Source organism: Pholcus phalangioides, unplaced genomic scaffold (assembly GCF_987345545.1).
Source record: "Pholcus phalangioides strain wild (caught in Gottingen) unplaced genomic scaffold, Ppha-v1.0 ptg000015l_1, whole genome shotgun sequence".
In the NCBI taxonomy this organism is placed as follows: Eukaryota; Metazoa; Arthropoda; class Arachnida; order Araneae; family Pholcidae; genus Pholcus; species Pholcus phalangioides.
Window position 1 is genome coordinate 26,670,221 of NW_028301608.1, and position 16,142 is coordinate 26,686,362.

The window sequence follows — 16,142 nt, forward strand, 5'->3', positions numbered from 1 at the left end:
ATTAAATTCAGAAGAAATTAAAATTTTATTTACCATTGAAGTTTACATGGACTGAACGAAATCTAATTATGTTACATTATTATTCGCTTTTTTTTTTCGAGTTTCGGCATTTTATATCTTGCGAAATTCATTTTGTTCAACGGGAATATTTTTCATAGTTTTTTTTTACTCTCTGAATCAACGAAAAATGCTTGGAATTGTTAAAAAATATTTTTGTTTCTTATTTGTTAAAGCAATTTATTTTGTGTCTTTCTTACGAATTTCTTTTGGTAGTACATAACGAATTTTAGCGTAATCTACTTAAATATATTAGTTGCGGAAAAACATAAATTCTTGAAAGAATTTTTTTCTGGTTATGTCTTTAAGAATTCTTATGCATTTTTTTTTTTTTGCATACTTGCATGGACTCATTGAATTGCAAAGGATTGCATTATTCCAAATACTCTTCAAAGTTATAATGATGTAGAGAATGCGAGTTTAAGTGAGTTTAAGTTTTTTTGTTGAATTATTTCTTAAAGGAAGCGGATGAGGAAATAATATTTTTTGTTGAAATATCCCATACTGCGATAGAGATTGTTTTTTTTAGTAGATAAATATCATTGTTATTGAACTGTTATATTGCGCTTGCTTTTTCAGAGCTTGCGTACGGTTTGGGGCCAAACAACTCTATGCTGCCATGCTTCTTACTGGGATCTGAACATAGTGGTAACCGTTCTGTTAACATCCGGCGCACTGATGTGACGCATGCGTTAGACTGTAGATCATACATGCTCAGCCCTAGAAGTTATCAGATGTGGGACGCGATGTCAATTTCGTAAACAAAATGAACTAACGAGTACGATTCCAGATCATGTAAGTGACCCGTAGTGCAGTTTTGCGTCACTTGATTGCCCTCTCCCTCACATACTACTGAATCACTCAAATGGCCTGCAGCACATTTACGGATCACTATAGAAGACTGCGGTACATCTTCAGATCACTAGAGTGACCCGCAGCACATTGTTAGGTAACTTAATTGACCGCGGCATATTTACAGGCAATCGTGACTAAGTTCTAGATCATTCAAATGGTCAACAGTACATTTTCAGATCATTTTATTGACTCCACGGCACATTCCAAAATCACCGCAGCATATTTACAGATAATTGAGTGACCAACGGTCCAGTTCCAATTCACTCATCCGCCCGTGGCAATTTTAAACTTCACTTAGTGACCCGCGGAACATTCAAAGAACACCTAATCAAGTGTTTCGTGAGACGTTTTCTAATCAATGAAATGGTCCAGGCTCTCCTAAAGGTTGAACACCCTTGCTGTACATAGAGTGTGTAATCAAACTGACATTACAGAGAGCCATCTGTTGCTCAATCTCACTATCGGAACAACACCAAATTCGGTAGATATAACGACATAAAAAAGAGTCAACGGAAAAAAAAAATGTAATTCTAACGTCACCGATAGCGGTACATTACGTTTGGACGCGGGGTATTTGGACCCGTGCCGTTTGGACGCCAGCGTTTAGACGCAATAACTCTCAATATCATGCGTAATTGAGAAATGATCAAGTACTTACTGTGATCAAAACTTTATACCATAACTTGATGTGATTCTGTTGTGATAACGCAGTTTGACTATGTGTTATAACTTAATGCTATTTTTTACATTTCCTGTTTTTTACACATTTTATATTTTCAAATTTCAATTGGTGTGTTTTCACGGTTCCTTTTTCTTTTTTAAAACTTTGTTGTTAATTGTGATATGTAATAATGAAGAAATGATGTGACATGTAATATTGATCAATGTGACTAATAATAATTGTTTAATGAAGATTAATAAATGATAAACAAATGAAAATAAAAAAAAGTAATAGATTAGATGTGGCCGCTGTGGTGGTCGAGTGGTTATTGTGCCGGACTCGTGATGCGAGGATCCGGGTTCGAACCCCACAGTGGTGGTCGGCTGAAGTTGGTTTTCTGTGGTTCCCAACTTCAAGGCGCAAATGCGAGCCGATCTCCCCGTTAAAAAGTCTCGCCACAGAGAGCAACAGTCCTACAACGGTAAATCATTCAACCATAACACTTCACTCATAGTTAGTAAAACTGGGGGCAGATGACAGCACTACACATAACAAGCATTACACAGAAACATACTTTACGTCAGGTTGCACTACACGTACACGCACATTCCCGCATGTACCGATTCGTTGGGTGTTCCGCGGGGGGGGGGGGTGCATGTGTGGTGTAGCAGTAGTACGTAGGGGCTCGGGGATCCATGATGTTCTTAAGTCAGCCACCTCGTTGGGCAATTTGCCTGTTGTGGCGTTGTATTTGTATTTGTATTTGTATGTGAATGTAATAGTACAGATTTTTAAATATAAGACACTAATGATCCGACTCAACAAGGGATCTGGCTGATTCGACGGCGTCCAAACGGCGCCGTCATGGGCCCAAATGCCTAGCGTCCAAACGTTCTGTTCCGCCGGGGAACGTGGCGCTGGATTCACAAAAGGTATCACGAAAATCAGAGACCAGGCAAATGACAAAACTGTCATGATCGCAATTTCCACTTTAAAGTATTCATTCTAAAAATCTAAAATTCCATTTCAAATATTAATTTAAAGTTAACATGTTCATTAACATCTTCCTACATTCTTTCCCACGCTGAGAAATGCAGCGCATTCATTTCATTTATATTAGATATAACTTGCTGGGATCCATCAACAACATTAACGCCAATATATGAAAGCATAATCATGACATAGAAGTCGTCACGCCATAACATTCTTGTTTTTCAAAATATCTCTGGCATTAGAAAAGATGCAACGTGCCATCTTATGAATCATTGCTGTGCCACGATCCGGATTTTACCAGTTGAAATCCAAACCCCCTTCTCCTTTTCATTCTTTGGTTTCTTAATATGTGATGAGTGCAAAAGCACCTTATTAGCCAATCACATTAGTTGTTCATGCGAACAAAGAAAACTGAAACTAAAACAATTCTGATTTTGCCTGTTGAGACAGACAGAGCTCACCAAGGTTTCTAGCAGAGAACACGCTTGTTCTCGTAAGTTCGATGAGGGTGTAGTCCTTAGTGTTGAAGTGCTAGGCACTTGTGTCTTTAATTTCTTAAAGCGCTAAAATGCGCTTAGTGCGTGAAACGGGACCATGACGGAAATAAATATGTGAGGTGCCGTAAAAAGAGGGATGCCTCGGTAAATGGCGTAAAAGGCCATCGCTCCAGGTGGTGTCTTGTGAGTGATTAATATTTTCTTTTTATATACATTGTCTTTGAGAGTGAGTGAGATAAGGATGTTGATACGTAATAATATAATATGAAAAGTTAAGAATAAACTTTATGCGGCACAACTATTATCTTGATTACGTTTTTGAGCAATGTCGATATATTTAAACTTAATATGATCACGTTCATCACGGGTGAGGGGATTCCAATTTTTTTTTTCTTCTCAACGGGGGGGGGGGGGGTTGTGTTTTGTTTTCTCCTGCAAAATAACTCTATAATATCGGATGGGGGGGGGGTGATTTGAAGCCCAACCCCCTCTGCGTATGCCAATGCACAGCCATATAGGCGGTCTGTCCCGGTCTTTTTCTCCGCTGATCGAAGATTCAATGCAATCATATTATATTTAAGAAGAAAAAGTAAAGATACACATATATATATATACATGATGGTGGCGAAAATTTTGTTGCAGAGGGCGGAACAATTCACCGTTTCGACCATTTTTCTATGTTTATGAAAGGGAAATAAACGTAAATATATATTGATTGAACACTAGGATCTCTGCTGTCACCCATTGGATAAAAGCAATAACACACACAGCAAAACTATCTGTTATAAGTCCTTAAATAGAATTATTTTTTCAAGCAACTATGGAGCATGAAAATGGGCAAGATGAGGTTTTAAACTTTATATTTTATTATTATTATTATTATGCTGCATATCGGCTTGAAATTTTATATCAGTTACTATATGTTTAAGTTTACTGCAAGAATTGACTTCACAACAAATTTAAAATATAGTGACAGATATTATAGCGCATAGAATTCACACCAATAATACCATAAAAATAAAAAAAATATAGTTTTATATCACACGTTGTTAATTTTTTTGTTGTACCATGGTTTAAAACTAATAATCATTTTAAGAATTACAGCAGATAGTTTTGTTTTTATTCAGTAGGTGACAGCAGACGTCCTAACTTTTAACGAGGTTTTCGTTTTTATAAAATTAAAATACAAATATAAAGGTCAGGAGAGAGAAATTTTCCTCCTATATAATATAATTTTACCGCCGGTTCGTGAAAATAACCACTTAAGGTCTTCCATTAGGAAAAGGTTGAAGAGAACACTGAACTGAACCGTATATAAAGCATAGTTTCCACAGACTTTTTGTTTCATCGCCCTCTTCTTCAGAAATGTGTTCCACTCATCGCCCCACCTTACACCGTTTACTGTTTCAATTATAGCTTATACTTTCAAAATTAAATTGATTTCATGCCAAAAATAAAGTATTTGTGGTCCCCCAGGATTAGGTCGATTCTAGGGCCAGTACCACCAGACGTGAAGCACGTAGAGAAAATGATTGTAGGGCTCCTTCTCGAGTTACGAATGATTCTCATTTATTTCAAGCATTATTTGGAAAATTCGTTATCATTTTCATAGTTGGAACAGAGTTACCATGTTTTGTTGTTGTAAAAAAATCATTCATATTGCCACATATGTGTACATGTATTTCAAGGGTAGGGCTTCATTATGAACGCACCTGTCACACGAGTCTGAGAGAGTTTCTAGTCAATTCAATCGAATACTAAATACCTGAACCCTGAAATAACTTTGCCATGGTTGTTTGAAGTGCAAACAATAAAATTTGTCCCAATACAATCTCGGCCCAGGACCAGAGCCCTCTTAACTACTGCACGGCGTGAGTGAGCCAAGCCATCAACTGATGACCTCTTGGGACACGGATCGGTCAGCTATACATATACAACGTGGTCAAATACATGAGCAAGATATGTTATGAGGACAAAGAAACTCTAATTTTTCCTAGCTTTTCTCATACATAAGCTGCGTTCGTCTGAAAAAAATAAAACATTCATGTCTAACGCCAAGTCAATGCAGGGTAACATCAATTTCTCTATCTATCGTGCACTTGCTCCTATTTGCGTTCAAGTGGGGCTGGAACGGGGTTGGGGGGGGGGGGTGGATTTCTGATAATAATTAATACTAAGAGTTAGAAATTTTAAAAAGACATCAAGTCTTTTGAGGTTCTCCATGCTCAAAATACCCAAGTTCTACACAATATGGCCTCTGAAATTCACGAACAAACTCAAATCTCTGTTAAAATAGGCATTTATTTGGCTGGAAAAACTAAAAAAGGCATTTTTGGAAAAAAAAAATTTAAATAAGATAAAATAGGCATTTATGGCATTTTGCCTAAACTTCCGAGCTCTAGACTTGGGGTGCTGAATCATAAATCACATAACCCAACCACTGTTTAATAATTGGGAGTACACATACTTACGGTTGACCACAATAGATATATCAGCTCGAGCATGTCCATGTGGATTACGAACATTGCAGGAGTAATTACCGGCCATGTCTCTTGTTGCAGTAGCGTTGAAGGATAGCACGTGCGATCGGGAGAGCACAGTGTCACCGATTGTCCATAGGAACTGCCCCGGGGGAAATGCTGATGCCGTGCATATGACGTCTTCAGGTATATCACCTTCCATAATCTCTATTATATCGACAGACAACTTCACGTGCTCAGGGGGATCTGGAAAATTTAATAAAATGCAATCAACAGCTTCAAGCAAGGAAAAATAAAATTTCATCTGAAAAGTACACTTTTGGAGCACGACATTTTGAAGTTTGAAATTTAAATTATGTACGAATGGGGATCAAATATTTTTCCACTGTCGCTATAAGTCTCCATTATCGATATCGAGTCTGAGACCTTCACTGCCAGTGTCACGATGATGCACCCGAGTGACGTGGTGGTAAGATGCTCGTCTACCACCGTGAGGGTGCCCTCTTGGTCCCAGGGGAGAATGTAGATAAGATATTTTCGTATTGAGCTTGAGGTGACTACCGATAGAGATGGTACGTTTGTTTCCAACCCAACTTATTATTAATGGCAGTAAATTGCAATATAGCGATATGGCTAGTTTGGTGAAGTAGTTTCATGTTGGATGGGGGGGGGTGGTTTTAGGCTAAGGATACGTGGGCCAGTGGAATTAACATTTCCAGACATTTTGTTCACAATTTGGGAACTGTTTTCATATTTTTAAATAGATAACATTTTTACTTGACAATTTTTATTTTGGCTTTAATTAGCAACTTCACTTGACTTTAACAATTTTTTTATGGCCATAACCGACAATTTTACTTGTTTCGGAATACTTTTTTTAGTTAAAACTGGCATCTTTACTAGCCTTTAGGAATTTTTTGGCTGTAACTGGCCATTTTACTTATATTTGACTTTTTTTGCAATAATTGGTGATATCCCGTATGGATCCCATCTTCTCGTATTTTATGAAGAAGCATGTGGGTCAGCCAGCCTAGGCTTCTATCGTGCTGTGTGTATTGATATTTTTCTACCGGAACACGTTTCGCGGGAACGCAGGTTGTGCATTACTGATGTACGTGCCACTGATTTTCTCTTCAGACGCAACATGTCAAAAGAACATCGTTAGAGAAAATAATAACTATGAACTGGATTTAGGTAGAACTTACACTCAATTCGAAACAGTGTGGAACTGTTGACTCCGGGTCCAAGATCGTTGCCAGAACTCACGCATGTGAATGTGCTGTAGTCGAAACTGGATACGGGTAGTAGACTGAGACTCCAAGTGAGACTGCTCACGACTGACTTGAGGGCATTCCTCTTCGGGTCTGGATCGAGTTCCAACCGTTCCATGAAGAAGAACTTTGAGTCTACCAGGGAGTCAGCACCTCTGTACCACGTGACGTTGCACAAAGGGTCACATTCGACGTGGCACATCAGACGGACGGATGTCGCGTTTCTGGCCGCACCAGACTCTTTCGGCATTGGTCCAACTAATGAAGGTGGAGCTGGAAGTCAATATACATACATAAACCAAACTTAATTTACGGAAAACAAAGAATTTTTCACAACAAAAAACATCGGCATGATTTGGAGCATTGCCAGTAATAATCACGTTTCTCTTTGTTTTCCTCTTCTTTGCTGCTCATTAAGAAATGTAATTATTGGAATTGACCAACACACAGTGTACTTAACTGATGATCATTCCTGTTTGCTGATCATTTAGTGAAGGGTCAATGTGGTCTTTGAATTTAGTAAGAAATATGAGAGTTTTGTGATGCATGAATCAGTATCCAAGATATTGAAAATAATTTAGGAAAAATTTACAAATAAGAACCATTGAATAAGGAAAAAATACTCCTGACGGAAAAAATACTTTCTGGGTATTAATGCCGAGGTAAATTTAGAATTAAAATTCTGCAGGTCTCCGCCAAGAATCAAACCCCAATTCTGTTGCAATCCTGGAAATTGTGCAAAACTAATACACCGCGAGATGACATTTTTCTCTTAAACCTTTAAGCGGAATTGGAGGAATAATTCGTTTCTTTTTTTTTTTAGTATTGACAAATTGAGATATTTTGTAAAGTTTATTTCCCAAGTGCCATCTCAACGTATGAATCCACCCGGGCATGGCCCGGGTCCTCAAGAGAACAAGAAATACGATCTGGTTGAAATTTTTCACAGTTTACCAGGTAGGGCCTCAGAAAAATCACTTTTTCCTGGGGCCCATGATACGCTTAAGGCAGTAATGGGAACACTTTTCTCCGTAATCACTTAGTTTACACCCGCTGAGAATCGGAAGAAAGCCTACTTGATTAGAAAAAAAGCAGAGGTATGCGTGCGTGTGTGTTTGTGTGTGTGTGTGTGTGTGTGCGCGTGCGTGTGTGTGTGTCAGTCTGGGGGGGGGGGGTGATTTCTGCTATGCCGCTTAAAGGGTTAATAACGAGTGCGATAAGGGGACGATTGGATTATTATTATCCACTGCTTACAGTGAATAGCGTGCTGTTATATATATAAAAACGTTCATGATATTCATTTTATGGAAGCGTGAGGTCCGTGGTTTTCACCTCACACAAAGGTCACAAAAGGTCCATGGAGCACAAAAGGCTAAGAACCCGTGTGCCAGAGGGAAGTTGCAAATGTAACTCATTACTCGCAACGAAGTGACGGTTGCAGTGCGTCAAACCACCAGCGTCGTCGCTGTGCGGTCGTGTGAGAATCGTGCTGGACTTTCATCGTGAGGATCCAGGTTCAACTCCCGTTGGCGGCACCGTGGTGGCCGGCTGAATTTGGTTTTCTGCAGTTTTAAAAATTCGAATAGACAATGCGAGCCATCCTCCCATTTAGAAAAGTCCCTTCACAGAGAGCAGGCAGTCCTACAACACGGTACTGACATAACATGAAAATCCAAGCATTTACCGTGTTTACTTCAAAATATGGAACACAGACGGCAGCAATAGTAAAGACACGAAACAAGCAAAAGTCGGACAACATACATGTGTTAGAGCCAAGCATATACATACACTCGCACAACATGTGCCGGTTCATTAGAGAAATGTGTACGAGATGCCTATACGGTTTAGTAGTAGTAGTAGCAGCAGCTACAGCAGTCATAACCAGAAAATAACAACCCACAACCTTCAGTAGTGAATTTATAGTTGGAAAAAAAACTCGTAGCCACCCGAACTTGTGCCTTGTCAGCTACACCCTTGCGTAGAGCTACGGACTAGCTGAAAGCCCTAGCATAGGATCTTTAGCGCATACTCAGACCAGACTTTTTACGAGCCCCTCTTTTGGAAATCATAGTGTGAAAGTAAAAAAATTATATAAGAAGAACAATCTCGGATCCCGGGGCTGGATCCCTGTAATCCCCAGCCTTCTGCGGGATCATGCATAACAGAGAATTCTCAGTTGCGCACGATGGTATTTAACGGGTGGTGCTAATGTTCGGAGAACTGAACCGCAAGATAACCCAGGCTCTGTCTCAAGAAGCAACGTAAGCATTTCGGTCCCCCGGGCATTTTTTGGCAAAACAATGATTTACTAATATGTCAAAGATTTCATATAGTGCATCGTAATTCAAAGTATGTAAATCAAATGAATCAAGTCAAAGTCAACGGACATAGAACAATTTATAGAACATCAATTATTAATTATAGAACCAAACAATCATAGCATATCTTCTTGTGGTGGAGCCTGGGTGTCCCGCGGTTTCTCTAGTTGTGCAGTAAGGACATTAGAGGTAAAAAAATTATAATACTAATCGCAAAATGACTCGCAGGTATAACGCGACATTAATGAGAAAACTAGATAAGATCTATGAGAACGCTGAGTAAGTAACCACTAGAATCGAAGGGGGGGGGGGGGTTTGAAGGATTATTGAATCATGTAATTATGAGCTAGACAGGGGAAAACAAACAACTGTCACATTACCAATAATCAATTCCACTTTGGGACCAAGAAGACATCTGTTCACCTACCCTAAGTAAAATTCATGAAGAAAGTTCCTATAGTATATGCATTTCTGTAGTTTTGTCGTAATATTGCTTCCAGGAAGTGCATTATGCAGTATCGTTATGCGCGCTTGCGTGGTCCGCCGATATAATAACACTGATTGCTATCATAAGCAGACTCAGATGCTATTCAGACGGGTGGATAGGAATGGGAGGGAGGGAGAGAGAGTCCGGGAAAGACGCCGACAACGACGTCGAACAATACATCATACCGTCATACATCACCCTTAATAAAGTAATGCACTTCTGGCATATCTCTGTCAAGAAATAAGCGACGAGATGAAGTTCCCGGAGCTCCTTCCAGGATCCTTTCTATTCCATGGCCCTGATAAAGAATGGCACTAAGGGAAAATAACTCTTCTTTTTTTTTTTTTTTATACCCGCCCTTCTTCTATTGTCCATGGAATGTTCAGGGTGAAAATACAGGGCGGATGCCGAAAACGGGAATCCAGGTACGTACTATCTGTTTTTCTTAATCCTAGAGATTTCTTCTACTTTCTCGAAAGAGAAGAAGGAAGAGGAAGAGGCTATTCAAACTGCCCTTTGTGTTCCGTAATAGGCGAAACAGGAAGTAGTAGTAGTAGTAGTAGTTTGGGGGCAGAGGAATAGAAGTCTTTGTGCCAATAGTTGGTTCTCGCCAACAACTTTCTTTAGTTCCGAATAGAATAGCCCTATGATTACTAGACAAAGCATCTCTGTACCAAAAACGCCGGCATCATTATTTTCCTAACCTATCTCTACAGAGATAGGCGATGGCTCAAACCCCCGATGCCTATTTAGATAATAAGAATTCCTTCGGTCGGTGTGCATAATCTGAAATGAGTTTTGTATTTTTTTCCATTTCATACGAACGATACCTCTTGAAGATAATGGAAACAATCGTGTACTTCAGTAATTAAGTATCAGTTTTGATACTCAATTTAGCAAAAGGAATAGCCAAAATTGAAAGAAAATTAGTAAGAGAGCGAAAACTTGAGATCAAGAAAATTTACCTTCGAAATCGTATTACCTAAAATTTGGCAATTTGAATCTCAAATTTACAGTTGAAGCTTCTAATCGCATTTCCTGCTATATTTGAATAATTGCTATCCAAAAAAGAATAACTGTATTTACAAATTTCCAAAAGGAATATTATACAGGGTGCAAGATAACAGGGCGTATGAGATTTGACTGGCGAACCGGAGCCACTCATTGCAATTTGTGTATTATACTGTATATTGCAATTTGTGTATTTACTGTATATTGCAATTTGTGTATTTATTGTATATTGCAATTTGTGTATTATACTGTATATTGCAATTTGTGTATCATACTGTACATTGCAATTTGTGTATTATGCTGTATATTGCAAATTGTGTATTATCCTGTATATTGCAAATTGTGTATTATCCTGTATATTGCAATTTGTGTATTATACTGTATATTGCAATTTGTGTATTATCCTGTATATTGCAATTTGTATATTATACTGTATATTGCAATTTGTGTATTAATATCTGTATTTGAGTATTATATGTTGATATTTGTGTATTGTACATTTGTGTTTGTGAAATAAATACAAAATGATAATACAGGGTGGTCGAGAAGTTATGAAGTGGAGTGAAAAAAAATCATTAAAAAAAGCTATTTTAAAATTAGAGGCAAAAGCATTTGAAAAAAAAAGGTTGCAACGTCGTGTGTGTGTGTGTATTATAATTTCTGCATGTGCTGCATAGTTATTAAACTAAAAAAAATATTAACTTTCTACGCAGTACCCCCTTCTGCCTAAAAACCCAATTGGAAAATTGTTGCCCTATCTCTCCTGATGCCAAAAAAAAAATTTACATTTCTGAATACTATCTATATTCGCTGATTAGATACTCAAATTCGAAAATTGGAGAAAAGTTGGGAAAATGCAGCGTTAGGTACGGATAAACAGTTTTACCAGCATTCAAAGCTGTGCCCCCCCCCCCCACCTTTTCTCTGTTTTTCGAATTTGAATATCTCGTCAGTAAATATCGGATTTAGAAACGTGGATTTTTATGTTTTGCTTGGGATCAGGAGAGACAGGGCGTCAACTTTCTAATCGGGGTGTTTGCCACATGGGGGACTGTATAAAAAGCTATTTTTTTATTTTAATAACTAAACTATCCCTTGAAACATGAATGACGTATCTGAGTAGTACACGTTATTTGGAATACTTCCTCTAACTAAAAGTATGCCTCTAGGATCAACGGTGCGCCAGTAAAATGGCATATGCCGTGTTACCCATGCACGCTGCGTAATAAAATTTTTGAGAAAAGTTGTGAGTAATGTATCTAAAAAATTAATACAATCCAAGTTTGTCACAATGATTATAGATTTAACATTAATAAACTTTATCTTATTACAAAATTTTATTACAGGACTTTAACTTAAAATTTATTACACAATTTTATTTTTTTATTCATAAAAACCCCGATTAGTTTGAAATTAAGCGCCAACAGAGAGAGAGAGACAAACGAGATGGAACTCAATAGTACATACTTAAACCGAACAAAACCATTATACAAAACATATACATAGGAATATAACAAATTGAATGAAAGATGAAATAAAATCAGAAAAACCTTTACACAAATTTAAAAAAAAACTAATAATAAACAAAATCAACACAATTGAATAATAATATATATGTATATATTGCAAACATTTTTTTAATATGTACTTTCTTTTCTTTCTTTGCGAATGTAATGAGGTTTGAATATTATTTATACAGGGTGATTCAAAACTCAACATACGAACTTTTAGGGGAGATAGAAAATAATAATAACAAAACAGAATCACTATATATATATATATATATATATATATATATATTGCATAACTGTAGATGGTATGAACTTTGTTGTGTAACTTGGTGTGTAAACGTACTGTCCGCATGTACGCTAAATGAAGAGTTTTTCCACCCATTATTGGCTTATCATTGCTACATCTTCGTTTATCCTCCAACTGATCAGGTTGGTGTTTCCGGTCATACATTCATACTATATGATTCTGTTTTGTATGTTTTTGTATTTACTACCTCCCCTAAAAGTCCACACGTCGAGTTTTGAATCACCTCGTATATGATTTTGGTCTGTTATCAACCCCCAATGTATATAATATCAATTCACCCTGGACGGAATATGTAATTCCTTGGGCTGTTACGTAAATTTCAATATGTAGGCTGCATTTATTTTGTGTTTGCATTTTGTGTATTTTGTTTCTGATTATAGTGTTTATGTTAGGTTGTACAAAATGTGTGTTGTCAAATTCCAAATATCCAGTACATGTATTTCCCAGGAATTTATGCCACCATTGTGATTCGACTTTCATGACAGTTTCTAATCTGGGGCATCAAACACAATTTATTTCATGTACAATGGAACCTCGCTAGAAAGATGCTCGGTATAAATCCCTCTGCTACGATATTTTTTCAAATATTGTTTGGAATTGCCTAAAGTCCAACTGCAACTTCTCTCCTACTCCTTAATTAATTCCTCTGGATACAACGTTATCCTAAACCACCTTGAATCCCTCTAAAACGATATTTTTTGAGGATATTTTGAAACTCCTGCGAGGATACTTTTTATATTTCGCTCACGATCATCGTTAATATATTTTTAAATTCCTCATGAGATTTTGTTTTTTTCGAGGGTGTTTAATTACAACAGTATTTTGCACTATGTAGCCTTCGGAAGTGTTAATGAAGTTGCAGTGAAGCTACTTTCTTACGTAGAACACAAAATTGTTGTGCATTAAACCACTTTATACACTGCTGGCCACCGTAAATGCAACACCCTGAAGGAAGCATGCAAATAACATGAAATTTACAACATGCATTAGCGGAGGTGAGATATGCAAATGATTAGAATTTCAGCGCAGACGCACATCACGCGCGCCTGTGGCGCCACTTCAAAGCGCTATTTAAGGCTTGGAGATTTCGACGATTTGAAGTACGGCAATTGTGTTTTTCTTGTGGTTTTTTCAAAAAAACGATCAATTATGCCTCGTAGAAAACAGCGATCATCTTTTGATCAAGTATCCGAGTTCGACAGAGGAAGGATAGTGGCCAACCGAGATTGTGGATTATCTTTCAGGGAAATCGGTAGTCGTGTTGGCCGAAACCAAACAACTGTGATGCGGATATGTGATCGTTGGATGCAGGAGGGTACGACGGACCGACGTGTTCGATCGCATCCACCTCAGTGCACCACTTCACGTGATGACATGCGTATTGTGCGTATGGCAGTAACGGATCGCTCAGCCACATCACGAACCATAGCACAGCACATTCAGTCTGTACCGCATCATCCAGTGTCTGCGCGTACCATTCGACGCCGTTTACAGCAGAGTGGTCTGTCCGCAAGACGTCCATTGCTTCGTCTACCCTTGACGCAGAACCACAGACGTCTCCGCCGCCAATGGTGCGATGAAAGAAGGATGTGGACGGCACAATGGAATGAAATTGTCTTTACTGACGAGTCACGCTTCTGTCTGCAACACCACGATGGTCGGATTCGAGTCTGGAGACACCGTGGAGAGAGGATGCTGAACAGCTGCGTTATGCGCCGCCACACTGGTCCTGCACCGGGTATTATGGTATGGGGCGGTATTGGATATCACTCTCACATTCCTCTAGTACGCATTGCCGGTACTTTAAAAAGCCAGCGCTACATCTCCGAGGTGTTGGAGCCAGTTGTCCTTCCTTACCTTCAGGGCTTGCCCACAGCCATATTTCAACAGGATAATGCGCGACCACACGTGGCACGCATTGTCCAAAGGTTCTTCGTCAATCGCCAGATTGAATTGCTTCCCTGGCCAGCTCGCTCTCCGGATCTTTCGCCGATAGAAAACATGTGGTCCATGGTTGCTCAACGATTGACCCAGATTACATCCCCAGCTGCCACACCAGATCAACTTTGGCAACGCGTGGAAGCTGCTTGGTCTGCTGTACCCCAAGAACACATCCAAAGTCTCTTTGAATCAATGCCGAGGCGTGTGGCAGCGGTGATCTCCAACAATGGCGGCTACTCTGGCTACTGATTTTGGCAGGAACCACACTTCACAGAAGTCTATAAATTTAATCATTTGATGCTTGGTCAACATGTTATCTACAAAATAAATATTGTTGCGATATCTCTTGTCTTTCTTGGTGTTGCAATTTGGGTGGCCAACAATAACAAAATAAATTTTATTAATCATAAATAAGATACTTTTTTTGCTGTGAATAAATGCATTGTATGGTTGTACTAACAACTCTAGTTCTGAAGAGATGGCAACAGCAGCCTAAACTTGGCGTCAAAAAAAAGGGTTTTCTTTTACGTGAATGCTATATTCAGTCTGAGTATATATGTAGTAATTCAATTTTTACAAACAATTTTCCTACTTTAATTATGGTTTTGCAAAGAAGTCATAACATTCTTTATCAAAAACTATATTGTATGAAGTCAAGAATGGAATTTTATTCTATATTCATAAATACATAAATTTGTATTATTTTATTTATTTTCTTGGCTCTGATTCATTTAAAAATTCTCAGCCACCTCGTTGGGCATTTTGCCTATCGTGGCCCTGTATTTGTATTTATTGCTATTATTACTTTTTTTTTTATTGCATTCAAAGTCTTATATTGCGGGCATCGGGAAATATATAATTATTTTTCACGAATGTATGCTATGAAGTTTCACGTCACGATTTCTTCATTTTGGCAGCCTAATATTCTCTGTTGGCGTTTAAGTAAACCACAGTATGGTCGATATTAGAAAGCGAATCGACAAGAATACACAAGGGTATGTAGGGAAACTGTCAAGACTTGGTTGTACTATATGTGCTCAAGTTCGAACACACGTCAAGCTTGTCAGGAAGTTTTGCGGAAGTAACTGGCTTTTTTTGTTGTTTCTTTGTTTTTGACGTTGGGAAATGGTTTCCAACGTAAACATAACGATTTCCTCATATTTTTCTCCCATATCGATCCAAAGAATGTTTTTGTGCGTGCACATCGTGTATGGTTATTTAAATGTTTCTATTGAACGTCAGCCTGCTTTTCTTTACTGACTTTATGGTATTTTCTTGTGGATTTGTAGACATTTTTCACATAGATACTTTTCACATGAAAAGTTGAAGTCATGATTTTCATTAATTCGATTGATGATCATTGATTACGAATTTCAGGCGAAAATAATTGACAAATCACTCCTTCACATCGTATAACGAGCTGCATTCGCATGAGGTTGCAACTGAGACAACTGAAACGCAATTAAAAAGACGATGTGAAATGGGTCAAGCTTATGAAGAGGAAACCAACGATAAGGTGAAATAACAAGCAAAAGCCACGAATTCCTAACACCTTTCAACATAACATAATTAATGGCTTCCGACATTTGTGGAGGATAGAAATAACCATACTATCAACCGATCACGTTCACGGAATAGACCAATCAAATAGCTCTATTTCTCAAGCATCTAATCAGAACGTTGTTTCGGATCTTTCCTGGCAAAGTATTTCTTTACTTGCGAAAACAGAAAGCAATCAGACATACAAAATTAT

General features: G+C 38.1%; 1 protein-coding gene across 1 annotated transcript in view; it reads right to left on the reverse strand.

Moving 5' to 3' along the window:
- LOC149075751 (hemicentin-2-like) overlaps nucleotides 1-16,142 on the reverse strand; it is a 149,490-nt gene that overhangs the window by 20,730 nt on the left and 112,618 nt on the right. The window contains exons 8-9 of the mRNA XM_089243258.1: nucleotides 6,749-7,087; nucleotides 5,535-5,789 (exon numbers count right to left, since the gene is read on the reverse strand). Of these exons, the coding sequence (XP_089099384.1) occupies nucleotides 5,535-5,789; nucleotides 6,749-7,087 (594 nt within the window). The remainder of the gene's footprint in view (nucleotides 1-5,534; nucleotides 5,790-6,748; nucleotides 7,088-16,142) is intronic.